Source organism: Schistocerca americana, chromosome 11 (genome assembly GCF_021461395.2).
Source record: "Schistocerca americana isolate TAMUIC-IGC-003095 chromosome 11, iqSchAmer2.1, whole genome shotgun sequence".
In the NCBI taxonomy this organism is placed as follows: Eukaryota; Metazoa; Arthropoda; class Insecta; order Orthoptera; family Acrididae; genus Schistocerca; species Schistocerca americana.
Window position 1 is genome coordinate 177,384,192 of NC_060129.1, and position 23,669 is coordinate 177,407,860.

General features: G+C 40.9%; 1 protein-coding gene across 1 annotated transcript in view; it reads right to left on the minus strand.

Annotated features, from left to right (window-relative positions):
- Window positions 1-23,669, minus strand: part of LOC124553492 (protein PRRC2A-like) — a 1,723,518-nt gene that overhangs the window by 1,690,685 nt on the left and 9,164 nt on the right. Inside the window, exons 3-4 of the mRNA XM_047127347.1 lie at window positions 18,421-18,970; window positions 842-1,063 (exon numbers count right to left, since the gene is read on the minus strand). Coding sequence (XP_046983303.1) covers window positions 842-1,063; window positions 18,421-18,970 — 772 coding nt within the window. The remainder of the gene's footprint in view (window positions 1-841; window positions 1,064-18,420; window positions 18,971-23,669) is intronic.

Below are 23,669 nucleotides of genomic sequence, written 5' to 3' on the forward strand. Positions count from 1 at the left end.
GTGAACATTCTCGGCTTTTTCACTGAAAGAATTTAATTTGATTTTTTATACGATGTACTATATTTCAGACTAAAATGTATGAAAAGAAATTAAGTTGTTACGATTGATACAGCTAAAACTATTTTGCTTTTAGAAATATCTGACATACTTAAAATTCATATTATTAATTGCACAATCTAATGCTAATTATTAAATTTATTTTTGGATTCATTTATAAAATAATTATATAAATTTGTGATGGTTCCTCTTCTGTCAAGAAAGTATGTCAAGTCTTTTGCTTTGTAAACTTCTCGGAATATTGTGAGTGCCGCAGCCTTTATCATCAGCCTTTCCAGATGCTCTGAAGATGGTTGAATCGTTTACAGCAAAAATATGAGCATCAGACTGGTTAATTACCACAATTTTATGGATCAAGTAGTATACTGTGAGAACATGAAGATTCACACTCTACATCCTGACCTGAAAATGTGGCCCCTGCACGGACCACAGGTTTAGTGGCAATGCAATGCTGTTTGAATGTAAGGATGCAATTAACGGTCAGGCCTACATTTCTTGGCCGTGCGTAGTTCCAGAGCTGTTTGCCTCACAACATATCATCGAGCTATAGCACTGTTTCTGTGCTGTTAAGCTGGAAAGGGAGATACGTGTCTCCCTGCAGTTTGGCTTTTGGTAGTTAGCACTGTAATAGAGATAGTGAATGTTGAAAGGTGGTCAAGATCCCTGTGTCAGCCAGGTAAGCCAGCTACTATCATCAAACATGGTAGAAGTGACCTTGTAATAAACAGCATGCAAGACTATGAATCCTTAGAATACTCCAGCCGTGAAGCAGACAGCGGATTACCTGCGGAGGGCTGGTACACGGGCGACATCTCACCGGCACTCGCCTCGTCATCCGAATCTGCGTACGGAATGTCCGTGTCGTCACCTGTGGACTCGACAGTAGTTGATGCCGAGACATCGGCAGTCCCAGGCGGTGATTCTGGACTCTGCTGCTTGGCCCCAGCTAAGCTGGATCGCTGGGAGACGGACTTCGGTGGTACCTCTGGCTTCTGTGTATTGCTTTCTGTAACAAGCACCGTAATACGTGGGAAATAATCAGGCTGGCTTTGTGATCGGGCTGAAGAGTTCCTGGCAAAGCATGTAATTCTTGATGGAGATAAATCTTCAGATGTAAAAATAACTACCCGTGTACAGCAACACAGTGTTTCAGGACTATTACTTTGCACAACACATATGGCTGACCTGATGGATAATGTGTGAAGCTTCATGACGTCATTTGTGAATAATGCTATTGTTTACAGATTTGCAATGCTAGAAAATTAAAGATGCTGGAAGACCTGCACAGGATCAATTGCAGCTGCAAAATTGGCAGTTGGCCTTCAGTGTAATCATTTGAAACATTCGAGGGCTGTTCAAAAAAAAGTAGGGTGACTTTGCAAATTGCACGAGCAAAATACATTTGATTATCAATCTTTTTTTTTTTTTTTTGTTACATTGGTACACATGTCTCGAACATATGTTCACAGTTTCAAGTGTACAGCATGCTTTGTTTGTGTTTGACAGATAGAAATATTAGACGTGTTTTGGTGTACTCGGGGATTTTCGATTACTACAAAAAATGGACCACAGAATTTGCATCAAATTTTGTGTAGAAAATGGAATCGAGTGCTCTAAAACACTTGAGATGTCGATAGTGGCATACGGTGAGGCTGCTCTAAGTGAAAAAAATGTTTATAAGTGGTACAAGCTCTTTCGAGATAGCCGAGAACATGGCAAAGAGAAACCTCGGTCTGGATATCCCAGCAACACCAAAAACAGATGATAACGAAGCTGTGAAGAAAATTGTTTTGAAAAATGATCAAATTACCATAAGAGAATTTGCTGAGGATGTTGGAATAATAGTCGGCTCTTGTCATACAATTTTTTTTTAGATATTTTGGGCACGAGACATGTGTCAGCGAAGTTTGTTCCAAAACTTCTCAATTTTGATCAGAAGAACTGTCGCATCGGCATCGCTCAGGAGCTCTCGAATAACATCAGTGATGATCCAGATTTGCTCAAAAAGGTCATAACAGGTGACAAAACATGGGTTTACGGTTATGATGTCGAAACCGAAGCCCAATCGTCCCAATGCAAACGTCCCGGACAGCCAAGACCGAAAAAAGCATGCCAAGTTCGATCAAATGTCAAAGTTTTGCTCACTGTTTTTTTAATTACCGTGGCGTAGTGCATCATAAATTTTTGCCTCGAGGTCATACGGTCAATAAGGAGTATTATCTCAAGTTTATGTGCTGTTTTTGAGAAGCAACACACAAAAAACCATCCAGAATTATGGAAAAATAATTTATGGCTTTTGGCAGAGGATACAATGCACCTGCTCATTCATCGTTGCTTGTGAGAGATTTTTTGGCCAAAAACAACATGACAGTCATACCTCAGCCACCATATTCACCAGATTAGGCACCCTGCAACTTTTTTCTGTTCCCAAAACTGAAGAGACCTATGAAAGAATGAAGATTTTCAACGATTGAGGAAATAAAAGCTGCATTGCTGGAATTACTCAAGGCTGTACCAAAAGGTGCTTATGAGAAGTGCTTTGAGGATTGGAAGAAGTGTTGGCACGAGTGTATTGTTTCTGATAAGGGAACCTCCCCATCGCATCCCTCTCAGATTTAGTTATAAGTTGGCACAGTGGATACGCCTTGAAAAACTGAACACAGATCACTCGAGAAAACAGGAAGAAGTTGTGTGGAACTACGAAAAAGATAAGCAAACTGAGTAGTCCATGCAGAAGATATGCAACATCAAGGATACTATGAGCTCCGGAGCACCGAAGTCCCGTAGTTAGCGTGAGCAGCTGCGGAACTAAAGGTCCTGGGTTGAAGTCTTCCCTCGAGTGAAAAGTTTAAGTTTCTATTTTCAGACAATTATTATCTGTCCATCCGATGCAAGTGATGGGAGTGATTATCACATCCACAAGAAAACCTAAATCGGGCAAGGTAGAAGAATCTTTTTACCCATTCGCCAAGTGTACAAGTTAGGTGAGTCGACAACATATTCCTGTCATGTGACGCACATGCCGTCACCAGTGTCGTATAGAATATATCAGACGTGTTTTCCTGTGGAGGAATTAATTGACCTATGACCTTGCGATCAAATGTTTTCGGTTCCCATTGGAGAGGCATGTCCTTTCGTCTACTAATCGCACGGTTTTGCGGTGCGGTTGCAAAACACAGACACTAAACTTATTACAGTGAACAGAGACGTCAATGAATGAACGGACAGATCGTAACTTTGCGAAAATAAAAAAAGTAAACTATTCACTCCAGGGAAGACTTGAACCGAGGACCTCTCGTTCCGCAGCCGCTCACGCTAAGCACGGGACCACAGCACTCGTGAGCTTAGAGTATCCTTGATGTTGCTTATCTTTCACATGGACTACTCAGTTTGTATATTTTGCTTATTTTTTTCATAGTTCCACACAACTTGTTCCTGTTTTTTCGATTGATCTGTGTTCAGTTTTTCAAGGCCTATCCACTGTGCCAACTTATAACTAAATCTGAGGGGGGTGCGATGGGGAGGTTCCCTTGTGAGGGGGATTACTTTTAAGGAAACAACATGAATTTCAGTGAATAAATAAATATTTTTTCATAAAAATATGAAGTCACCTTACTTTTTGAACACACCTCATATTGCACATAAATAATGGAAAGAGCCTTTATTGTTTCATTGTATTACTGCAGAATAGTCACTGAAAGCACTCATATCCATTAAGTATATGAGAGTATGCATACGGATTGATCTACGGTAGGAAAGGTAGGTGCTAGACAGAGATTCATTGGAAGAATTCTCAGAAAGTGTAGTCCATCCATGAAAGAGGCAGCCTAGAAAACCCTTCTTGGACCAATACTTTAATATCGCTCATCAGTGTGGGACCCTTAGAGAAGAAAATAAATTTATTGGACAACTTATTTAAAAAATACAGAGTAGCATGGAGAGCTGCATCAAACCAGTCTCAGGACTGAAGACCTCAGAAACAACATCGCAACAATGGAAGACAAACTGTAGATTCTTATATTCCACTGGCAGAATTGTCCCATAACACATTCGTCTTTGTAACTTCAGAATCTGTCATTTGAGAACCTTGGATTCTATCTTAATTTGATGCACTTCTCTCCCCTAGATCATCCCAAAGACTGAGTTATCATCATTGTATACAGGGTGTTACAAAAGAGGTACAGCCAAACTTTCAGGAAACATTCCTCACACACAAATAAAGAAAAGATGTTATGTGGACATGTGTCCGGAAACACTTAATTTCCATGTTAGAGCTCATTTTAGTTTCGTCAGTATGTACTGATCAAATTGTAAATTTTCACAATCAACATGTGCAGGCTGACGAGAATCCGCATGCAATTGTGCAATCACGTCATCAACACAGATTTTCTGTGAACGTTTGGGCAGGCATTGTTGGTGATGTCTCGATTGGGCCCCACGTTCTTCCACCTACGCTCAATGGAGCACGTTATCATGATTTCATACGGGATACTCTACCTGTGGTGCTAGAAAATGTGCCTTTAAGAGTACGACACAACATGTGGTTCGTGCACGATGGAGCTCCTGCACATTTCAGTCGAAGTGTTCGTACGCTCCTCAACAACAGATTCGGTGACCGACGGATTGGTAGAGGCGGACCAATTCCGTGGTCTCCACGCTCTCCTGACCTCAACCCTCTTGACTTTCATTTTATGGGGGCATTTAAAGGCTCTTGTCTACGCAACCCCGGTACCAAATGTAGAGACTCTTCGTGCTCGTACTGTGGACGGGTGTGATACAATATGCCATTCTCCAGGGCATGGAAATTAAGCGTTTCCGGACACATGTCCACATAACATATTTTCTTTCTTTGTGTGTGAGGAATCTTTCCTGAAAATTTGGCCGTACCTTTTTGTAACACCCTGTAAACACCCTACAATTAATGTACGTGAACACTATCTAATTTCAGGGTTGTCTAGGAAAACTTTTTGAGAATTTTGGTCTCCAGGGGCTTGTTAGTAAGTAATTACGATTCATTCATTCTTGTTGCATTATCCCACATGACCTTGGTTTCTGTGAAATACACTACGTGATTAAAAGTATTGGACACCACCAAAAATGTACGTTTTTCATATTAGGTGTATTGCGCTGCGAACTACAGCCAGGAACTTCGTATCAGTGACCTCAGTAGTCATTAAACATCATGAGAGAGGAGAATGAGTGCTCCGTGGAACGCACAGACTTCGAACGTGGTCAGGTGATTGGGTGTCACTTGTGTAATACGTCTGTACACAAGATTTCCACACTCCTAAACATCCCTAGGTCCACTGTATCCGATGTGATAGTGAAGTGGAAACGTGAAGGGTCACAACAGCACAAAACCGTACAGGCCGACCTCGTCTGTTTACTGACAGACCGCCGACAGTTGAAGAGGGCGTAATGTGTAATAGGCAGACATCTATCCAGACCATCACACAGGAATTCCACTGCATCTGGACCCACTCCAAGTACTATGACATTTAGGCAGGAGGTGAGAAAGCTCGGATATCATGGTCGAGCGGCTGCTCATAAGCCACACATCACATGCGTAAATGTCAAACGACGCCTCGCTTGGTGTAAGGAGCGTAAACATTGGATGACTGAGCAGTGAAAAAACAATGTGTGGAGTGAAGAATCACGGTACACAATATGTTGATCCGACGGCGGGGTGGGGTATGGCAAATGACAGGTGAACGTCATCTGCCAGCGTGTGCAGCGCCAACAGTAAAATTCGGCATCAGTGGTGTTATGGTGTGGTCGTGTTTCTCATGGAGGAGGCTTGCACCCATTGTTGTTTTGTGTGGCACTATCACAACGCAGGCCTACATTGATGTTTTAAGCACCTTCTTGCTTCCCTCTGTTGAAGAGCAATTTGGCGAGTGCATCTGTCAACACGATTGAGCCACTGTTCATAATGAACAGCCTGTGGCGAAGTGGTTAGACGACAGTAACATCCCTGTAATGGACTGGCCTGCACAGAGTCCTGGCCTGAATGCTACAGAACAGCTTTGGGATGTTTTGGAACGCCGACTTCGTGCCAGGCCTCACCGACCGACATCGATACCTCTCCTCAGTGCAGCACTCCGTGAAGAATGGGCTGCCATTCCCCAAGAAACCCTCCAGCACCTGACTGAATGTATGCCTGCAAGAGTGGAAGCTGTCATCAAGGCTGAATGTGGGCCAACACCATATTGAATTCCAGCATTACTAATGGAGAATGCCAGGCAGTGGTTAAGTCATTTTCAGCCAGGTGTCCGGATACTATTGACCACACCACTATAGTGAAATAGACCATAATTTGTAATCATCAAAACATACAACATGAAATACAGATTAATGCAGCAACCCTCAGGCAGACACAAATGTAGTGTGACGCGTTGGTGTCATTGCAGGAACAGCTCAGAATACAGCATAGCACCACTGTGCCGTTCTTACATTCCGCCCAAGGTTCAAATTGGACAATTATATTCTTCTGACTCGCCGATCTTTCAAAGTGCTGGCACGCAGTTACGCACGTCCTCTACATGTGGCGCTGTCTGCCAACCGTGCAGCAGCAGCGCTACCGAAGCGGCCAGCCAGCCAGCAGCCACTACACTCTGACTCAGTTATGATTTGGCTGTTAAAGTGTACGCACGACTTACTCTGTTTACTTGATCTGTGACTTTCATGTATTGCGTCTTCCTTGAAATATATTTGTTCGACTTGAAGTTATTACATATATTTAATGCTTTTAATTGGTATTGGCCAATTTCAACCTTGTGGTCTTTATCAAATACTTGCATGGAAGTGGTCATAAGCCCATTTTTGTACAAAATACATGAAATCAAAAAAATAAAATATTAGGAAGAATGCCAACGAATGTTCCAGCCAGTGTCGTCATGCCATGGCATATAGTTCACAGGCTGGCTGGATCACGCCTTAGCATTCTTACCAGTATTCAGTTTTTTGACGTCATGTATTTTCTACAAACAGTAGATGTATATAGACCACTTACATGCAAGTACTAGATAGTGACCATGAGGTTAAAATTGGCCAGTAACAGATAAAAGTATTACATATAGTTTCTGTCTCAGCTGAAACATATCTTCACGTAAACATTACGCGACTGATTGTTTTTCCTACTCGTATGAGTTAACTTACATTTTTACACATTTAGAGCAAGCTGCCATTCATCACATCAAACAAAAATTCCGTCCATTGATGTATCAGAGGATTGTGCTGCTCAGAAATGTAGACCAATGAAATGCACCCCTGTTACTATGACTGAAATGTGCAAGTTTGTCCTAGAAAGGCTGACCACCGTGCTTTGTAACATTGTATTTTAGCCAATTCTCAAAGAGTGTAGAGAGAAAATACTATTGAGGATATTATTTTTCCTGCAGACTTCTAGTGCACATTTCTGAAGTTACACGATGACATTGTTTAAGACTTACATTGACACCTATTTTTCTGAGTCAGTATAGTTATGAGGCATAATGTAAATGTCAGTGTCAAGTGCTATTGTAGGACATGATATACAAAACTAGTACACAACACAATACATGCTGTATACTTCATATTTGTGATTTCTCTCTACATTATTTTCATTGTCTTTCAGTTTTGCATTGATACTTCAGCATTTTGATTGGTTTTTCAGGGATATTGCTTTCATTTGTAATTTCAATCTATTGATTGGAAAAATTATTATCTACCTGTAATATGCTTTTCTACAGACCAGTACATTGCTCAATCACTTAAATGTTACGTTTCTCCTAAAAAGACAATAAAAATTATTTTTACTTTAAAACAAAATCCAATAATAAAAGTCTGAACGTATGTAGGCAAATACTAAAGCCCTTAGAAAATTAGGAAATTATTAAATTAGAAGAAATGAAAGAGGAATATAGAAATGTTTGTAATTCTGTCATTACCAGGAAATGTTATAAAAATTATAATTTTAATTTTGTTAGTTAAAAATGTGTAGGGATCTGTATTAAAAATCTATTATGAAATTACCCGTATTACACAAACCTAATTATAACTTAAGCTGTAACAAACAACAAAGTTATGTACAGTGTCAAAAGTAATGAAAGTTATTGCAGCTGTGACTTTCACTTTAGGTTTGTCCTTAGCACACTACGTATTTGTCCAAGTCGATATGTGGGTCAGAGTTTTTAGCTGTGAAGGAATTCATAATTATGCCTTGCACCTGCATAAAAATAAATTAAAAGTGTGTGAGGTTAATTTGAAATAAGAACCCAGGACCAGTTAATCCTTCAACCATATTAAGTATCTTCTTCACATCGTTGTCATCAATCTTTCGACTGGTTAGCAGCTGTCTATCTAGATCTATTAGAAACAAATTTCTATATTTCTGCACAATTAGAGAAATGTGCATTATGTGTAGCTTGTTTCAAAAATTCCATTGCAGTCTTACTTGAGCTATCTTCCCTCATAATGTTTCTTCTAGGACATTTCCAAGGAAATCATTGTGTTGTATTGTTGACCAATCCACCCATGTCTTCTTCAGTCAACTTTTTTTTTCTAAATTAACTTTCTTTGCCAGTTATATGCAGGACTTCCTGGTAGGTGGTTTTAATAAGTGTCTCCAGCTCCATGTCTCAAATACTTCACTAGATCTCTTTCTGTTTTTGTGTATTGTATGTTTCACAGTCATGCAACGCTGCACTCCAAATGTAGCTCTTAACTGTCTTTTTTCTCACTTCTTTATTTCTGTTGTTCGAATAATTTTTTACTTTTGAACGTTGCTTTTGTTTCTCTAATTCTTTCTTTTATGTCTTCTTTGCTTCTTCCATCTCCAGTTATCTTATGTCCTAACTATGTGCAAGATCTTGTATGTTTTATTGTATTTCCTCTAATTTTAATGTTTATTTCTTCTGTTTCCTTGGAGTACACTAGTATTTCTGTCTTTTACGAGTACTGTAATTCCCCCTTTAAATTGTCACATGAATGACAAAACAGCAGATATCGAAATAAGTGACTAAACACCCGAAACTGCTCAATAGAGGAAAGGCCACTTTACCTAACGAGAAACCAGTTTGACCCTACACAGAGTACACAGAACAACTTGCTCCTGTTCTACCGCTAGTCTACCACAGGTCTCTGGAGGAGTGGAGCATTCCTCATGATTAGAAAAAGAGCACAGGTCATTACCATTTTCAAGAAGGATCGTCGAACAGGTGCAAGAAACTATACACCTACATCTCTGACCTATGTCTTTTGTAGAATTTAGGAATACGTTTTGTGCTCAAGAATTATGACATTTCTGGAGACTGGTTGATTCACCAGTAATTCTGAGAACCGCTTATGAAAGCCTTCACTGTATGACTGAAAAACTTCACTCCTGCACTCTCCACATGTGAATGCAATGGGAAGAAGCCTTCATCATGGCAGAATGGGAAGTGCCCTCTGCCATGCACTTCTATTTAGGAATCAACAGGGGTTCTGACAATGATTGTCGCTCTGCTCATACGTGAGACCCGGAAAGCAGCAGGTATGGGTGCTCAGGTATATACCGTGTGCCTTGACTTCCGGAAGGCATTCAACACAGTTCTACACCATCATTAAATCAACAAAATTAAAAATGTGGAATATCAGACCAACTGTGTGACTGGATTGAGGAGTCTCTAGCAAACAGAACACAACATCTCATTGTCAGCAGGGAGACGTCTTCAACCGACAAGTTACTTCAGGCATGCCCCAAATGAATTTTACAGGACCATCACTTTTCACAATATACATAAATGACCCAGGAGATAATGTTGGAAGTTCCATTAGGCAGGTGCTGTTGTATACAGAGAAGTCACAATGCCAAAAAAATTGTAGTTAAATGTAGGAAGACCTACAGACAACTGATACTTTGTGTAGGGAGTGGCAATTGAGTGTCAACATAAACAAATATAATGTATTCTACATACATAGACAGAAAGACGTTTTATAGTACAATTACGAAATTGTAGGACAGTCACTGGAAGCAATTACTTCCATAAAATATCTACGAGAATGAAATGACACAATTTCAGAGACTTTAATGTTTACGTAATTTTATGTACATACACAACTGGCCATTAAAATTGCTACACCAAGAACAAATGCAGATGATAAACGGGTATTCATTGGACAAATATATTATACTAGAACTGACTGTGATTACATTTTCACGCAATTTGCATGCATAGATCCTGAGAAATCAGTACCCAGAACAACCACCTCTGGCCGTAATAACGGCCTTCATACGACTGGGTATTGAGTCAAACAGAGCTCGGATGGCGTGCACAGGTACAGCTGCCCATCCAGCTTCATCACGATACCACAGTTCATCAAGAGTAGTGACTGGCGTATTGTGACGAGCCAGTTGCTCGGCCACCATCGACCAGACGTTTTCAATTGGTGAAAGAACTGGAGAATGTGCTGGCCAGGGCAGCAGTCGAACATTTTCTGTATCCAGAAAGTCCCGTACAGGACCTGCAACATGCGGTCGTGCATTATCCTGCTGAAATGTAGAGTTTCGCAAGGATCGAATGAAGGGCAGAGCCACGGGTTGTAACACATCTGAAATGTAATGTCCACTGTTCAAAGTGCCGTCAATGTGAACAAGAGGTGACCGAGACGTGTAACCAATGGCACCCCATACCATCACGCCGGGTGATATGCCAGTATGGCGATGACGAACACACGCTTCCAACGTGTGTTCACTGCGATGTCGCCAAACATGGATGCGACCATCTTGATGCTGTAAACAGAACCTGGATTCATCCGAAAAAATGACGCTTTGCCATTCGTGCACCCAGGTTCGTCGTCGAGTACAGCATCGTAGGAACTCCTGTCTGTGATGCAGCGTCAAGGGTAACTGCAGCCATGGCCTCCGAGCTGATAGTCCGTGCTGCTGCAAATGTCTTCGAACTGTTTGTGCAGATGGTTGTTGTGTTGCAAACATCCCCATCTGTTGACTCAGAGATCGAGACGTGGCTGCGCGATTCGTTACACCCGTGCGGATAAGATGCCTGTCATCTCGACTGCTAGTGATACGGGGCCATTGGGATCCAGCATGGCGTTCCGTATTACCCTCCTGAACCCACCGATTCCATATTCTGCTAACAGTCATTGGGTCTCGACCAACGTGAGCAGCAATGTCGCGATACAATAAACCGCAATCGCGATAGGCTACAATCCGACCTTTATCAAAGTTGGAAATGTGATGGTACGCATTTCTCCTCCTTACACGAGGCATCACAACAATGTTTCACCAGGCAACGCCGGTCGACTGCTGTTTGTGTATGAGAAACCGGTTGGAAACTTTCCTCATGTCAGCACGTTGTAGGTGTCGCCACTGGCGCCAACCTTGTGTGAATGCTCTGAAAAGCTAATCATTTGCATATCACAGCATCATCTTCCTGTCAGTCAAATTTCGCATCTGTAGCACGTCATCTTCGGGGTGTAGCAATTTTAATGGACAGTAGTGTAGACCGAAGCGGTGAGTGCAAATCTGTACAAAGTTTGGCTGGATCCCCCACTTACGTTTGATGCAGAGGTGCTATTCCAGAACATGGAGAGCCTCAGCAATTCTGTTCATGTGTAGGGGGGAATTTAAAGTAGATGTGGGAGGCAGTAAGAATTTGGATCAAGGAGGGAGGCGTACGAGGGTTATCTGTCCAGTTGTGTGAACCGCTGTACTGAGGTGTCTTAGTGGCTGACGCACATGGCTAATAAGCAGGAGAGCGGAGTTGGATTCCTGGCCTCGGCACAAGTTTTCACTCACTGCTTCAGTCTATATACATATGTGTACGAAGTGATCTGAAGTGGAACAACTGCATATAATTAGCCACAATTAAGGCAGATGCCAAATAGATTTGGAAGAATTCTGAGGAAATGTAGTTCACTCAGAAAGGAGAGAGCACACAAAAAACTTGTTCAACCAACACTTGAATACTGCTCCTCAGCCTCCGATTCATATCAGGTACACTCTCTTCCCCACCTGCGGGCAAAACCACGTCCAACTTGTGCAAATCGCAATGCCGACCACCTAACCTGTGTGTGGACTGAAGTCCTACGCCACAGGACACGAAGGATCAGGGTTACCCAGTAAAATTGTAAGAAAATGAAACACGTACAGCCAATCTTATGATGCCATTTATCATATAGCTACCAGTTTCAGCCCTTCAATACACGATCCTCAGGCCTCAGCTGATGCTGAAGGCATTAATACCATTGGTATACACGATGCATCAGCAGCCAACATAACTACGCTGAAGTGCCAAAAACACTGGCATGGACATGCGTATTCGAATACGGAGATACACTATGTGATCGAAAGTATATGGATGCCTGGCTGAAAATGACTTGACCACTGCCTGGCATTCTCCATTAGTAATGCTGGAATTCAATATGGTGTTTGCCCACATTTAGCCTTGATGACAGCTTTCACTCTCGCAGGCATACACTCATTCAGGTGCTGAAAGGTTTCTTCGGGAATGGCAGCCCATTATTCAAGGAGTGCTGCACTGAGGAGAGGTACTGATGTCGGTCAACGTGGCCTGGCACGAAGTCGGCGTTCCAAAACATCCCAAATGTGTTCCATTGGATTCAGGTCAGGGCTCTGTGCAGGCCAGTCCATTACAGGGATGTTACTGTCGTCTAACCACTTCGCCACAGGCTGTTCATTATGAACAGTGGCTCAATCGTGTTGACAGATGCAGTCGCCAAATTGCTCTTCAACAGTGGGAAGCAAGGTACTTAATACATCAGTGTAGGCCTGCGTTGTGATAGTACTATGCAACAGAACAAGGGGTGTAAGCCCCCTCCATGAAAAACACGACTACACCATAACACCATCACTTCCGAATTTTACTGCTGACACTACACACGCTGGCAGATGACGTTCACCGAGCATTCGCCATACTCACACCCTGGCCTCGTATCGCCATATTGTGTACCATGATTTGTCACTCCACAGGCAAATCATCGAGTAAAGCTGAAGTGATATCAGGTGTTCCCCAGGGAAGCGTCCTGGGACCTCTGCTGTTCCTGATCTATATAAATGACCTGGGTGACAATCTGAGCAGTTCTCTTAGGTTGTTCGCAGATGATGCTGTAATTTACCGTCTAGTAAGATCATCTGAAGACCAGTATCAGTTGCAAAGTGATTTAGAAAAGATTGCTGTACGGTGTGGCAGGTGGCAGTTGACGCTAAATAACCAAAAGTGTGAGGTGATCCACACGAGTTCCAAAAGAAATCCGTTGGAATTCGATTACTCGATAAATAGTACAATTCAACTAAGTACCTGGGTGTTAAAATTACGAACAACTTCAGTTGGAAAGACCACATAGATAATATTGTGGGGAAGGCGAGCCAAAGGTTGCGTTTCATTGGCAGGACACTTGGGAGATGCAACAAGTCCACTAAAGAGACAGCTTACACTACACTCGTTCGTCCTCTGTTAGAATATTGCTGCGCGGTGTGGGATCCTTACCAGGTGGGATTGACGGAGGACATCAAAAGGGTGCAAAGAAGGGCAGCTCGTTTTGTATTACCACGTAATAGGGGAGAGAGTGTGGCAGATGTGATACGCGAGTTGGGATGGAAGTCGTTAAAGCAAAGACGTTTTTCGATGCGGCGAGATCTATTTACGAAATTTCAGTCGCCAACTTTCTCTTCGGAATGCGAAAATATTTTGTTGAGCCCAACCTACATAGGTAGGAATGATCATCAAAATAAAATTAGAGAAATCAGAGCTCGAACAGAAAGGTTTAGGTGTTTGTTTTTCCAGCGTGCTGTTCGGGAGTGGAATGGTAGAGAAATAGTATGATTGTGGTTCGATGAACCCTCTGCCAAGCACTTAAATGTGAATTGCAGAGTAATCATGTAGATGTAGACACAACGTTTTTACTCTGTTCAATCACCCTATGTTTTCGCTCCTTACACCAAGCGAGGCGTTGTTTGGCATTTACCGGTGTGATGTGTGGCTTATGAGGAGGCGATTGACCACGAAATCCAAGTTTTCTCACCTCCTTCCAACTGTCATAGTACTTGCAGTGGATCCTGATGCAGTTTGGAATTCCTGTGTGATGGTCTCAATAGATAACACATCACGACCCTCTTCATCTGTCGGCGGCCTCTGTCAGTCAACAGACAAGGTCGGCCTGTACACTTTTCTGTTTTCACATTTCAACTTCAGTATCACATCACAAACAGTGAATCTAGGGATGTTTAGGAGTGTGGAAAATCCATGTACAGAGATATGACACAAGTGACACCCAATCACCTGATCACGTTCAAAGTCCACGAGTTCTGCGGAGCATCCCATTCTGCTCTGCTATCTCATGATGTCGAGTGAGTACGGAGGTCGATGATATGGAGTATGTGGCAGTAGGTGACAGCACAATGCACCTAATATGAAAAACGTATGTTTTTGGGGATACTTTTGATCACATAGTGTAAGTCTGACAGTAGAAATAGAGAAGATAAAAAAAAGTACTGTGTTTTATTGCAGGTTCATTTAGTAGTCATGAAAGTGTCATGGAGATGCTCACTCAACTCCAGCAGCAGATGCTGGAGGAGTGGTATACATATTCCATATTAATCTTTATTTATATATAATAGAGAAGTTGTTGTGGTCATTCGGGGGTGCGTTTCTTTTTTTTGTCATTTTTTGTGTTTTTTTTTTCTTTTTTTTCTTTAAATATTTGAATCTTTTATTTTTTCTTAATTTTATAAATTTTCAAATTTCTTATTTTGTTTTTAAAAGTTTTATTCTTGCTTGTTTATTCACTTTTTCTTTGTATTATATGTAAGTTTTGTTAAACTAAATGTTCTTTTTGCAGTAATTTGATTTAATTATCAAGTGATTTTGGATTTAGCAATTGATTTAGTATCGGCATAATTCGTGCCAGCAACCGCTGTTATACGATTGATACAAGTGAATATTATTGGTTAAAACAGTTGTTTATATTTTTAGGGTTAAAATATAGATTTGTAAGGTGAAATGTTAAAATTTATTTATAGCTCTTTTTATGAATCTGTGAAATTTAAATAATAAACTAGGATTAGATACCCTATTATTTTAAATGTTAATTGTATTTACCAGGGTACTATTAGCTAAGGTCTTTAAACCCAAAGAATTTGGCGGTATCTCATTCCATTCAGAGGAACCTACCCCGTGATTGATAATACACGATTTACTCTACTTAATTTGTTTGTATATCTCCGTTATCAGAGATTCTTTTTAGAGTTATAATTCTCAAGATTTATAATTATAAAATATTTCAGGTCAAGGTGCAGCTTATAGTTAAGAGGAGGTGGGTTACAATAGATTTTTGTTTATAACGGATTTGATGGTGAAATAATATTAATGAAGGTGGATTTGATAGTAATTTAATTTATTTAATTTAACTGATATTGGCTCTGAGGTGTGTACACATCGCCCGTCGCTCTCATTATTGATTATTCTATTTTATTATTTTAATGTAGCTTCAATTTAGATGAGATAAGTCCGATTCATTGCTGGCATACAGTGAAGTTTTTGTGTTAATCTGCCAAGTCGGCCACCCGCTGAATGAATTTTATGAAAACATCTAAATTTTGGCCGTGTTTTAACAGAGTAGGGTTATACTAGAAAGGTTTTTTTGTTTTTTTTTTTGTTTTGTTTTGGTTTTAGGGCGCAAAACTTCTATGGTCATTAGCGGCCGATATATACTAGAAAGGTGCCAGCAGTCTCAAAAATTTTAGAAAAAGTAATGTACAATCAGCTTCTCAACCATCTGACCACAAATAACATATTATCAAGAACACAGTTTGTATTTCTGAAGGGTTCTGATATCGAGAAGGCTATTTACACATACAGTGAAATTGTACTTAATTCATTAAATAGCAAGTTACAAGCAGCAGGTATTTTCTGTGATTTGTCAAACGTATTCGATTGTGTGAACCACAACATCCTTTTAAATAAATTAGAATTCTATGGTGCCACGGGCAGTGCTGCAAAATGGTTCAAGTCATACCTCGTTAACAGGAAACAAAGGGTGTCAATGCAAGGGACTAGTGAATTAATTGGTCAGTCATCATCAGAATGGGAAGAAATTACATGTGGTGTCCCACAAGGATCCATCTTAGGGCCATTGCTTTTTCTTGTGTAAATTAATGATCTCTCATCAGTTACACTGCCAGAAGCAGAGTTCGTTTTGTGCAGATGACACAAGTATTGCAATAAATAGTATGTCGAGTGTAGTTCTAGAAAGATCTGCTAATGATATTTTCATGGATATTAATAAATGGTTTAAAGCCAACTCACTGACATTAAACTTCGAAAAGACTCACTATATGCAATTCAGAACCTGTAAGAGGTTTCCAACCAGCATATGCATAAAGTATGAAGAAGAGCAGATAGAAGAGGTTGACAGTCTTAAATTCCTGAGATTACAACTTTATAATAAATTCAGTTGGGAGGAGCACACCACAGAACTGCAGAAACGCCTTAACAAATCTGTATTTGCAATTCGAGTGACAGCAGACATGGGCGACATAAAAATGAAAGAGCTTGCATACTTTGCCTGCTTTCATTCCATGTCATACGGTATAATATTTTGGGGTAACTCTTCAAGTCAAACAAAGGTTTTCAGAGTCCAAAAGCGTGTAATACGTATTATTTGTGGAGTAAATTCACAGATGTCCTGTAGAAACCTCTCCAAAGAACTGGGTATACTAACTACTGCCTCTCAGTATATTTACTCATTAATGAAATTTGTCCTGAATAATATATCTCTTTTTTTTTCCAACAAACAGCTCAGTTCATACACACAATACCAGGAACAAAAATGATCTGCACAAGGACTTCTAAGCACTTACTTCAGTTCAAAAAGGGGTCCACTACTCAGGAACACTCATCTTCAATAATTTGCCAGTAAACATAAAAAATTTAGTTACAAATAAAGATCAGTTTAAAAGGAGCCTGAAAGATTTACTAGTGGCCAACAACTTCTACTCCATTGACTAATTTTCTTAATAGAAACAAATGATGTATTGTATATATTCATACCATTAGTATTGTTATTTCAGCTTTTTTTAAATCGTCGTCATCATCAGTGTTCTGCCTAAAGGCAGGTTTTCACATGGTAGTTCTCCAGGCTGTCCGGTCTTCTGCCATCCTCTGCAGGTCTGCATAATTTCCTCTTCCCTTTATGTCGTCTATCACCTTGTATCTCCTTCTTCCTCTCAGCCTTCTCCCACAAATCAATCCTTCCAAAGCATCTGCTAGCAAGCACTCCCTTCTCAATGAATGTCCCAACCAGTTTTCCTTTCTCTTATAACCTTCAGCAGACATCTTCTCTCACCAACCCTTTCCAGTACTCTTTCATTACTCACTCTTTCCATCCAGCTTATTCTCTCCATTCTCCTCCACATCCACATCTCAAATGCTTCTAACCTTTTTTTCATCCTCTCGTCTCAGTGTCCATGTTTCTGCCCCATATAGTGCCACACTCCAGACAAAACATTTGCCAGACCTTTTCCTTAGATCTTTATCTAATTTGCCACATAAGCGTCTCCTCTTTCTATTGAATGCCTCCTTCGCTATGGCAATTCGAGTTTTGACCTCCTGGAGACATCTCAAGTCTTCAGTTATTGTGCTTCAAGGATATTTAAATTGACTTACTTGTCTAACGGTAGATTGTCCTATTTTAATATTGGACAGTCTGCGTCTTGCAGTGATGACCATACTCTTTGTTTTTGCTATGTTTATTTGCAGCCCATATTCCACACAAGCTCCATTCAGATCTTTGAGCATGTTATTGACTGTCTGCTCACTTTCTGCCACGAATACCGTGTCATCAGCAAATCTTATACATGCTATTCTCTTTCCACCAACACATATTCCTCTTTTCCCATCTAAACTATTCGCAGTAATCTCTTCGAGGTATACGTTAAACAACAGTGGGGAAAGGCAACAACCTTGTCTAACACCTCGTCCAATGCTGCTTCCTTCTGACATTTCATTTCCAATCCTTATCCTTACTTTCTGGTGTAAATATATGTTCTGTATCAGTCGTCTCTCTTTCCAATCTACTCCTTTCCTCTTCAAGATATCCATCAGCTTGTTCCACTGAACTCCATCAAAAGCCTTTTCTAAATCTATAAAGACAGCAAAGATTTCTCTACCCTTTTCCTTATATCTTTCCCCTATAGTTCTTAGCAGGCCAGTAGCATTAAAAAAAAAAAAAAAAAAAAGAAGAAGAAGAAGAAGATATTGACACGTTCCACATCCACGATGATCTCCTCAGCACGGATCTGTGGAACGAAAAACTAATCTAATCTAATCTAATTACGAGATGCAGACTGGCTGTGAGAGTACGTACCTGTCTTAGGAGTGGTGGGCAGATTCGCACCAGGTTCAGGTCTCTGTGCTTTACCGGGAGCCTTCGCCAGCGAACCTCCTCTCGGACCTGCCAGCTCTGCAGGGCTCGACACTTTCCCCTGTGGCACGGAATCTTCTCGGGACACCGCCGCAGTGCGATCTGGTGCGACGGTGTCCTTCCTCGGAGTCACGGAGGGCTTCACCGCGGGGACCGCCGGTCGCGGCCCAGGTCGCCGTCCGGCCGGGGAGCCGGCAGCTCCATCCGGCCTGTCGCGGCCGACCGCCGGTCTCGAGGTGTCGCCGGCTCTGTCGGTCGCTGCATTGCCGTTCTGCTGGGGCCGTGTCACGGGAGCACTCTTCGTGTCAGCTCTGGGAGCCCGCTGCCCGGAGACGAGCTTCTCGACGGAGCGGGGGCTGAGCGAGATGAAGACGCGGGCGGACTTTGGCGGAGACGACGGGTCGGCCGCTCCTCCGTCACCTGCTGTCGGAGGCTGCGGTTTTTCTGCTGCCACCGGCTCTGTCTCGGCCACCCACAGCACTCGTTTGGTGACCTGTAATAAGATGTGGCATGTAGGGTTCTAGTTTTCTGCAGGCATAACACATCAGCTGTGTGAGTTAACCCTTCATTACACACTTTTTTTTTAGAAGTTAAAATATTTTTTTTTTTTTATTTCAAATTGTTCAAGGATATTAACGACGTAGGAGACAATCTGAATAGCCGTCTTACATTGTTTCCAGATGATGCTGTCAATTACCGTCTTGTAAAGTCATCAGATGACCAAAACGAATTGCAAAATGTTTTAAATAACATATCTGTATGGTGCGAAAAGTGGCAATTGACACTGAATAAAGAAAAGTGTGAAGTTATTCACTAGAGTACTAAAAGTAATCCACTACATTTCGATTAGGTGATAAGTCACACAAATCTGAAGGCTGTAAATTCAAATAAATACTTAGGGATTACAATTACAAATAACCTAAATTGGAACGATCAAATAGATAATATTGTGGGTAGAGCAAACCAAAGACTGCGATTCATTGGCAGAACACTTAGAAGGTGCAACAGGTCTACCAAAGAGACTGCTTACACCATTCTGGAGTACTGCTGTGCGGTGTGGGATCGACATCAGGTGGGACTGATGGATGACATCGAGAAAGTACAAAGAAGGGCAGCTCGTTTTATATTATCGTGAAATAGGTGAAATAGTGCCACAGACATGATACGTGAATTGGAGCGGCAGTCACTAAAACAACGGCATTTTTCGTCGCGACGGGATCTTCTCATGAAATTTCAATCACCAGTTATCTCCTAAGATTGCAAGAGCACACTGTTAGCACCCACCTACATAGGGAGAAATGATCATCACGATAAAATAAGAGAAATCAGGGCTCGCACTGAAAAATTGAAGTGCTCGTTTTTCCCGTGTTCCGTTCGAGAGTGGAACGGTAGAGAGACAGCTTGAAGGTTGTTCATTGAACCCTCTGCCAGGCACTTTATTGTGAATAGCAGAGTAATCACGTAGATGTAGATGTAGAAACAGAACATGCTACGGCGCGTGCATGCATGCGTTCAGGCAGAAGGTGCAACAGGTGTACTAAAGAGACTGCTTACACCACGCTTGTCCGCCCTATTCTGGAGTATTGCTGTGCGGTGTGGGATTTGCATCAGGTGGGACTGACAGATGACATCGAAAAAGCACAAAGAAGGGCAGCTCGTTTTGTATTACCGCGAAATAGGTGAGATAGTGTCACAGACATGATATGTGAATTGGAGTGACAATCATTAAAACCTAGGCGTTTTTCGTTGCGACGGGATCTTCTCATGAAAGTTTAGTCACCAGTTTTCTCCTCCGATTGCGAAAACATTCTGTTGGCACCCACCTGCATAAGGAGAAATGATCACCACGATAAAATAAAAGAAATCAGGTCTCCCACTGGAAAATTTAAGTGCTTGTTTCCCCTCGTGCCGTTCGAGAGTGAAGGTGGCTTGAAGGTGGTTCATTGAGCCCTCTGCCAGGCACTTTATTGTGAATAGCAGAGTAATCACGTAGATGCAGATGTAGATGTCAGGAAAAACGTTGAAAAAAATAAGATGTTTTTAATTCAGAAAAAAAATTATTTTTATTCAGTTTGCATTTATGCAAAACTGTGGGAAACTTATCATATACACTCATAAGTGACACTTTGCACATATGCAAAACCGTGTGAAGTTTTCACACAAAAAGGTTATTAACTGTCAAAAATATTTTTTTTTTTTGTGTCAAATTAACAACAGATATGAAAGAATTAATGACATATTCGAAAATTAATGAAAGACACATGTCTTAAACACTATGGAATGCAAGAAAGCAGTTTTTGTCACTGACACTTTGCACAATGCAAAAGCTTGTGGTGCCCGTGCATCAGCAACAGCTTCATTCTCATCATCCTTCAAACAATAATTATTTGAATTATGTGTATTAACTACATTAGCTATCACTATCTGCAGATCCCAGATAATTTATGTTTACTGTCGGGTCTGCATATGAATTGTCAAAATCTAACTCGTCTTCACTGCCAGAAGGGCACTCTAGGGCCACAAATTCTTCATACGTCATCACTTTACATCGTCCATTGTCGAAATACGAGAATGACTCCGTTACAGCGCTCGTATTATCACAATAAACTTGAAAAAAGCAGAAATAAGGAAACACTATCATCGTTCGATTGTGGATAGAAGTATTATTTCGCACTACTGCACATAAGCAAACGAAATTCATTTGTACACTACTCACATATTTATAAGCAGAAATACGAGATGAACGGAGCAGAATACTCTCCAAAGGTTTTAGAAGCACTACAATTTTTTTGCATTCACGTGTTCTTCCATTCAACTACTAACAATCACTGCCGAAAGAGAGCAATGTCAGCCTGACTTACAATGCTACTCACAGCAACACACAGTGGCGCACCATACACCCAGTAGCGCATTCTAGTGGCAGAATCTTATCAGTTACCGTCATAATACAACATAGCACATCAGCAAAGCAGTTTCAAGCGTTAAACTTCAAGAACAATGGCGAAAAGATAGTTGAAACTTTGCTTTGCACATCTGCAAAGCAATGCAGTGAAGGGTTAAGTGTGAGGAATCCGTTTCCTAGACTGTCAAAAATGTGTGACACACTGTATCATTGTCAGCAGAGATTAGACATAACACATTAGCTATGTGGGTCAAGTGTGAGCAATCTGTTTCCTAGAGTGTAAAAAATGTGTGACATGCAGTATCCTCGTTAGCAGAGATTGTTACATAATTCTGTTGAACTCGCTGCCATTTACATAAATGTGAGATCAATTCGACCATTCCGTCTATTCAAAACTGACTGCTTCAGATGGAATCTCCTTTGTAAAGTATAACCTAAAATGTTCACAAAGTAAAATTTGCCTGTAGTGTTACATGGAAGTCTTTCTGCTGCTACATAATGTTGACTGAAATTGTCCATTCCTTTCCATATAAATCTTTTTACTTGATCAGTTTTCTTCATTTCTTTCAAGTTTGTCTTTTAAAAATGATCACCATCTTTATTAAAATATGTTGGAAGCCATAACCACCTCTTACTTGTACTAATATAATAAGTAGTGTTGGGGACACCTTCAATTAATCAGTACTGTAAATCCTGATACAAGAATGCTGCCAAAGTTAATTTTGACACTGTTTTACAAACGTCTCTTGAGTCAGTTGTATCTCAGGGCAAATACAAGGACAAAATACCTCAATTCTTATAACTAGATTTCCTTAAAAGGCAATGTTTCGATTACTATTAATTGCTCAAAACGTCGACGAAGATACAGTGATAACTCTCATAATACTTTGCCTACACAAAATCTAATTTCAGTTTCATAATCCTGTGGTCAAATGTAATTATTTGATGAACAGAATGTTACTGTACTGTATGATTTTTATTTTTCTAGTGAACATTGTTTTCTTAGCCCTCCCACTGCCTTTCAATAAATCTATTACAAACATGATTTGCATTCAAAGAGAACTGCCTATTTGTGAGTGGCTCTGAATGTCATTTAGGTGCACTGAATTAGCCATACAATTCATCATCAGCAAAACTTAAAATTCTGTGGAAGTTATTTTGAATCAAAAGACGGGCCATAATTGTGACATGTAACTCGGTTGATGTCACGAGTGTCCGTAGTGGATCCGTCAGCTGGATGCAGCAGTATCGCCACAATTTTGGTCGGAGTAACGAGCAAACACTTCGACAACCACAGAGGTGTACAGTATTCAATATGGCACTGTAGTGTTTTTGCCTAGTGCAAAGTTGGCAACACTGATGTGGCGAGGTGTTCGTTATTTGTAAAGTTTAAAAAAAACTCAGACATAACATCCAGCATGGCCCTGCAATCCTTGACAAACAGTAACCACAAGGAACTTGCCCCCTTCTTGCAGCGGTGTACAGTAGGTCTCTAGAAGAGCATAGTGTTCCCAAAGATTGGAAAAGGGCACAGGTCATCGCCGTTTTCAAGAACGAACGTCGAACTGATGTGCAGAAGTATACACCTATATCTCTAAAATCGATCAGTTGTAGAATTTTGGAACACGTATTATGTTCGAGTATAATGACTTTTCTGGAGACTAGAAATCTACTCTGTAGGAATCAGCACGGGTTTAGAAAAAGACGATCGTGTGAAACCCAGCTTACACTATTCATCCATGAGACTCAGAGGGCCATAGACACGGGTTCCCAGGTAGATGCCGTGTTTCTTGACTTCCTCAAGGCATTTGATACAGCTCCCCACAGTCGTTTAATGAACAAAGTAAGAGCATATGGACTATCAGACCGATTGTGTGACTGGATTGAAGAGTTCCTAGATAACAGAACGCAGCATGTCATTCTCAATGGAGAGAAGTCTTCCGAAGTAAGAGTGATTTCAGGTGTGCCGCAGGGGAGTGTCGTAGGACCGTTGCTAATCACAATATACATAAATGACCTCGTGGATGACATCGGAAGTTCACTGAGGCTTTTTGCGGATGATGCTGTGGTGTATCGAGAGGTTGTAACAATGAAAAATTTACCGAAATGCAGGAGGATCTGCAACGAATTGACGCATGGTGCAGGGAATGGCAATTGAATCTCAATGTAGACAAGTGTAATGTGCTGCAAATACATAGAAAGATAGATCCCTTATCATTTAGCTACAATATAGCAGGTCAGCAACTGGAAGCAGCTAATTCCATAAATTATCTGGGAGTACGCATTAGGA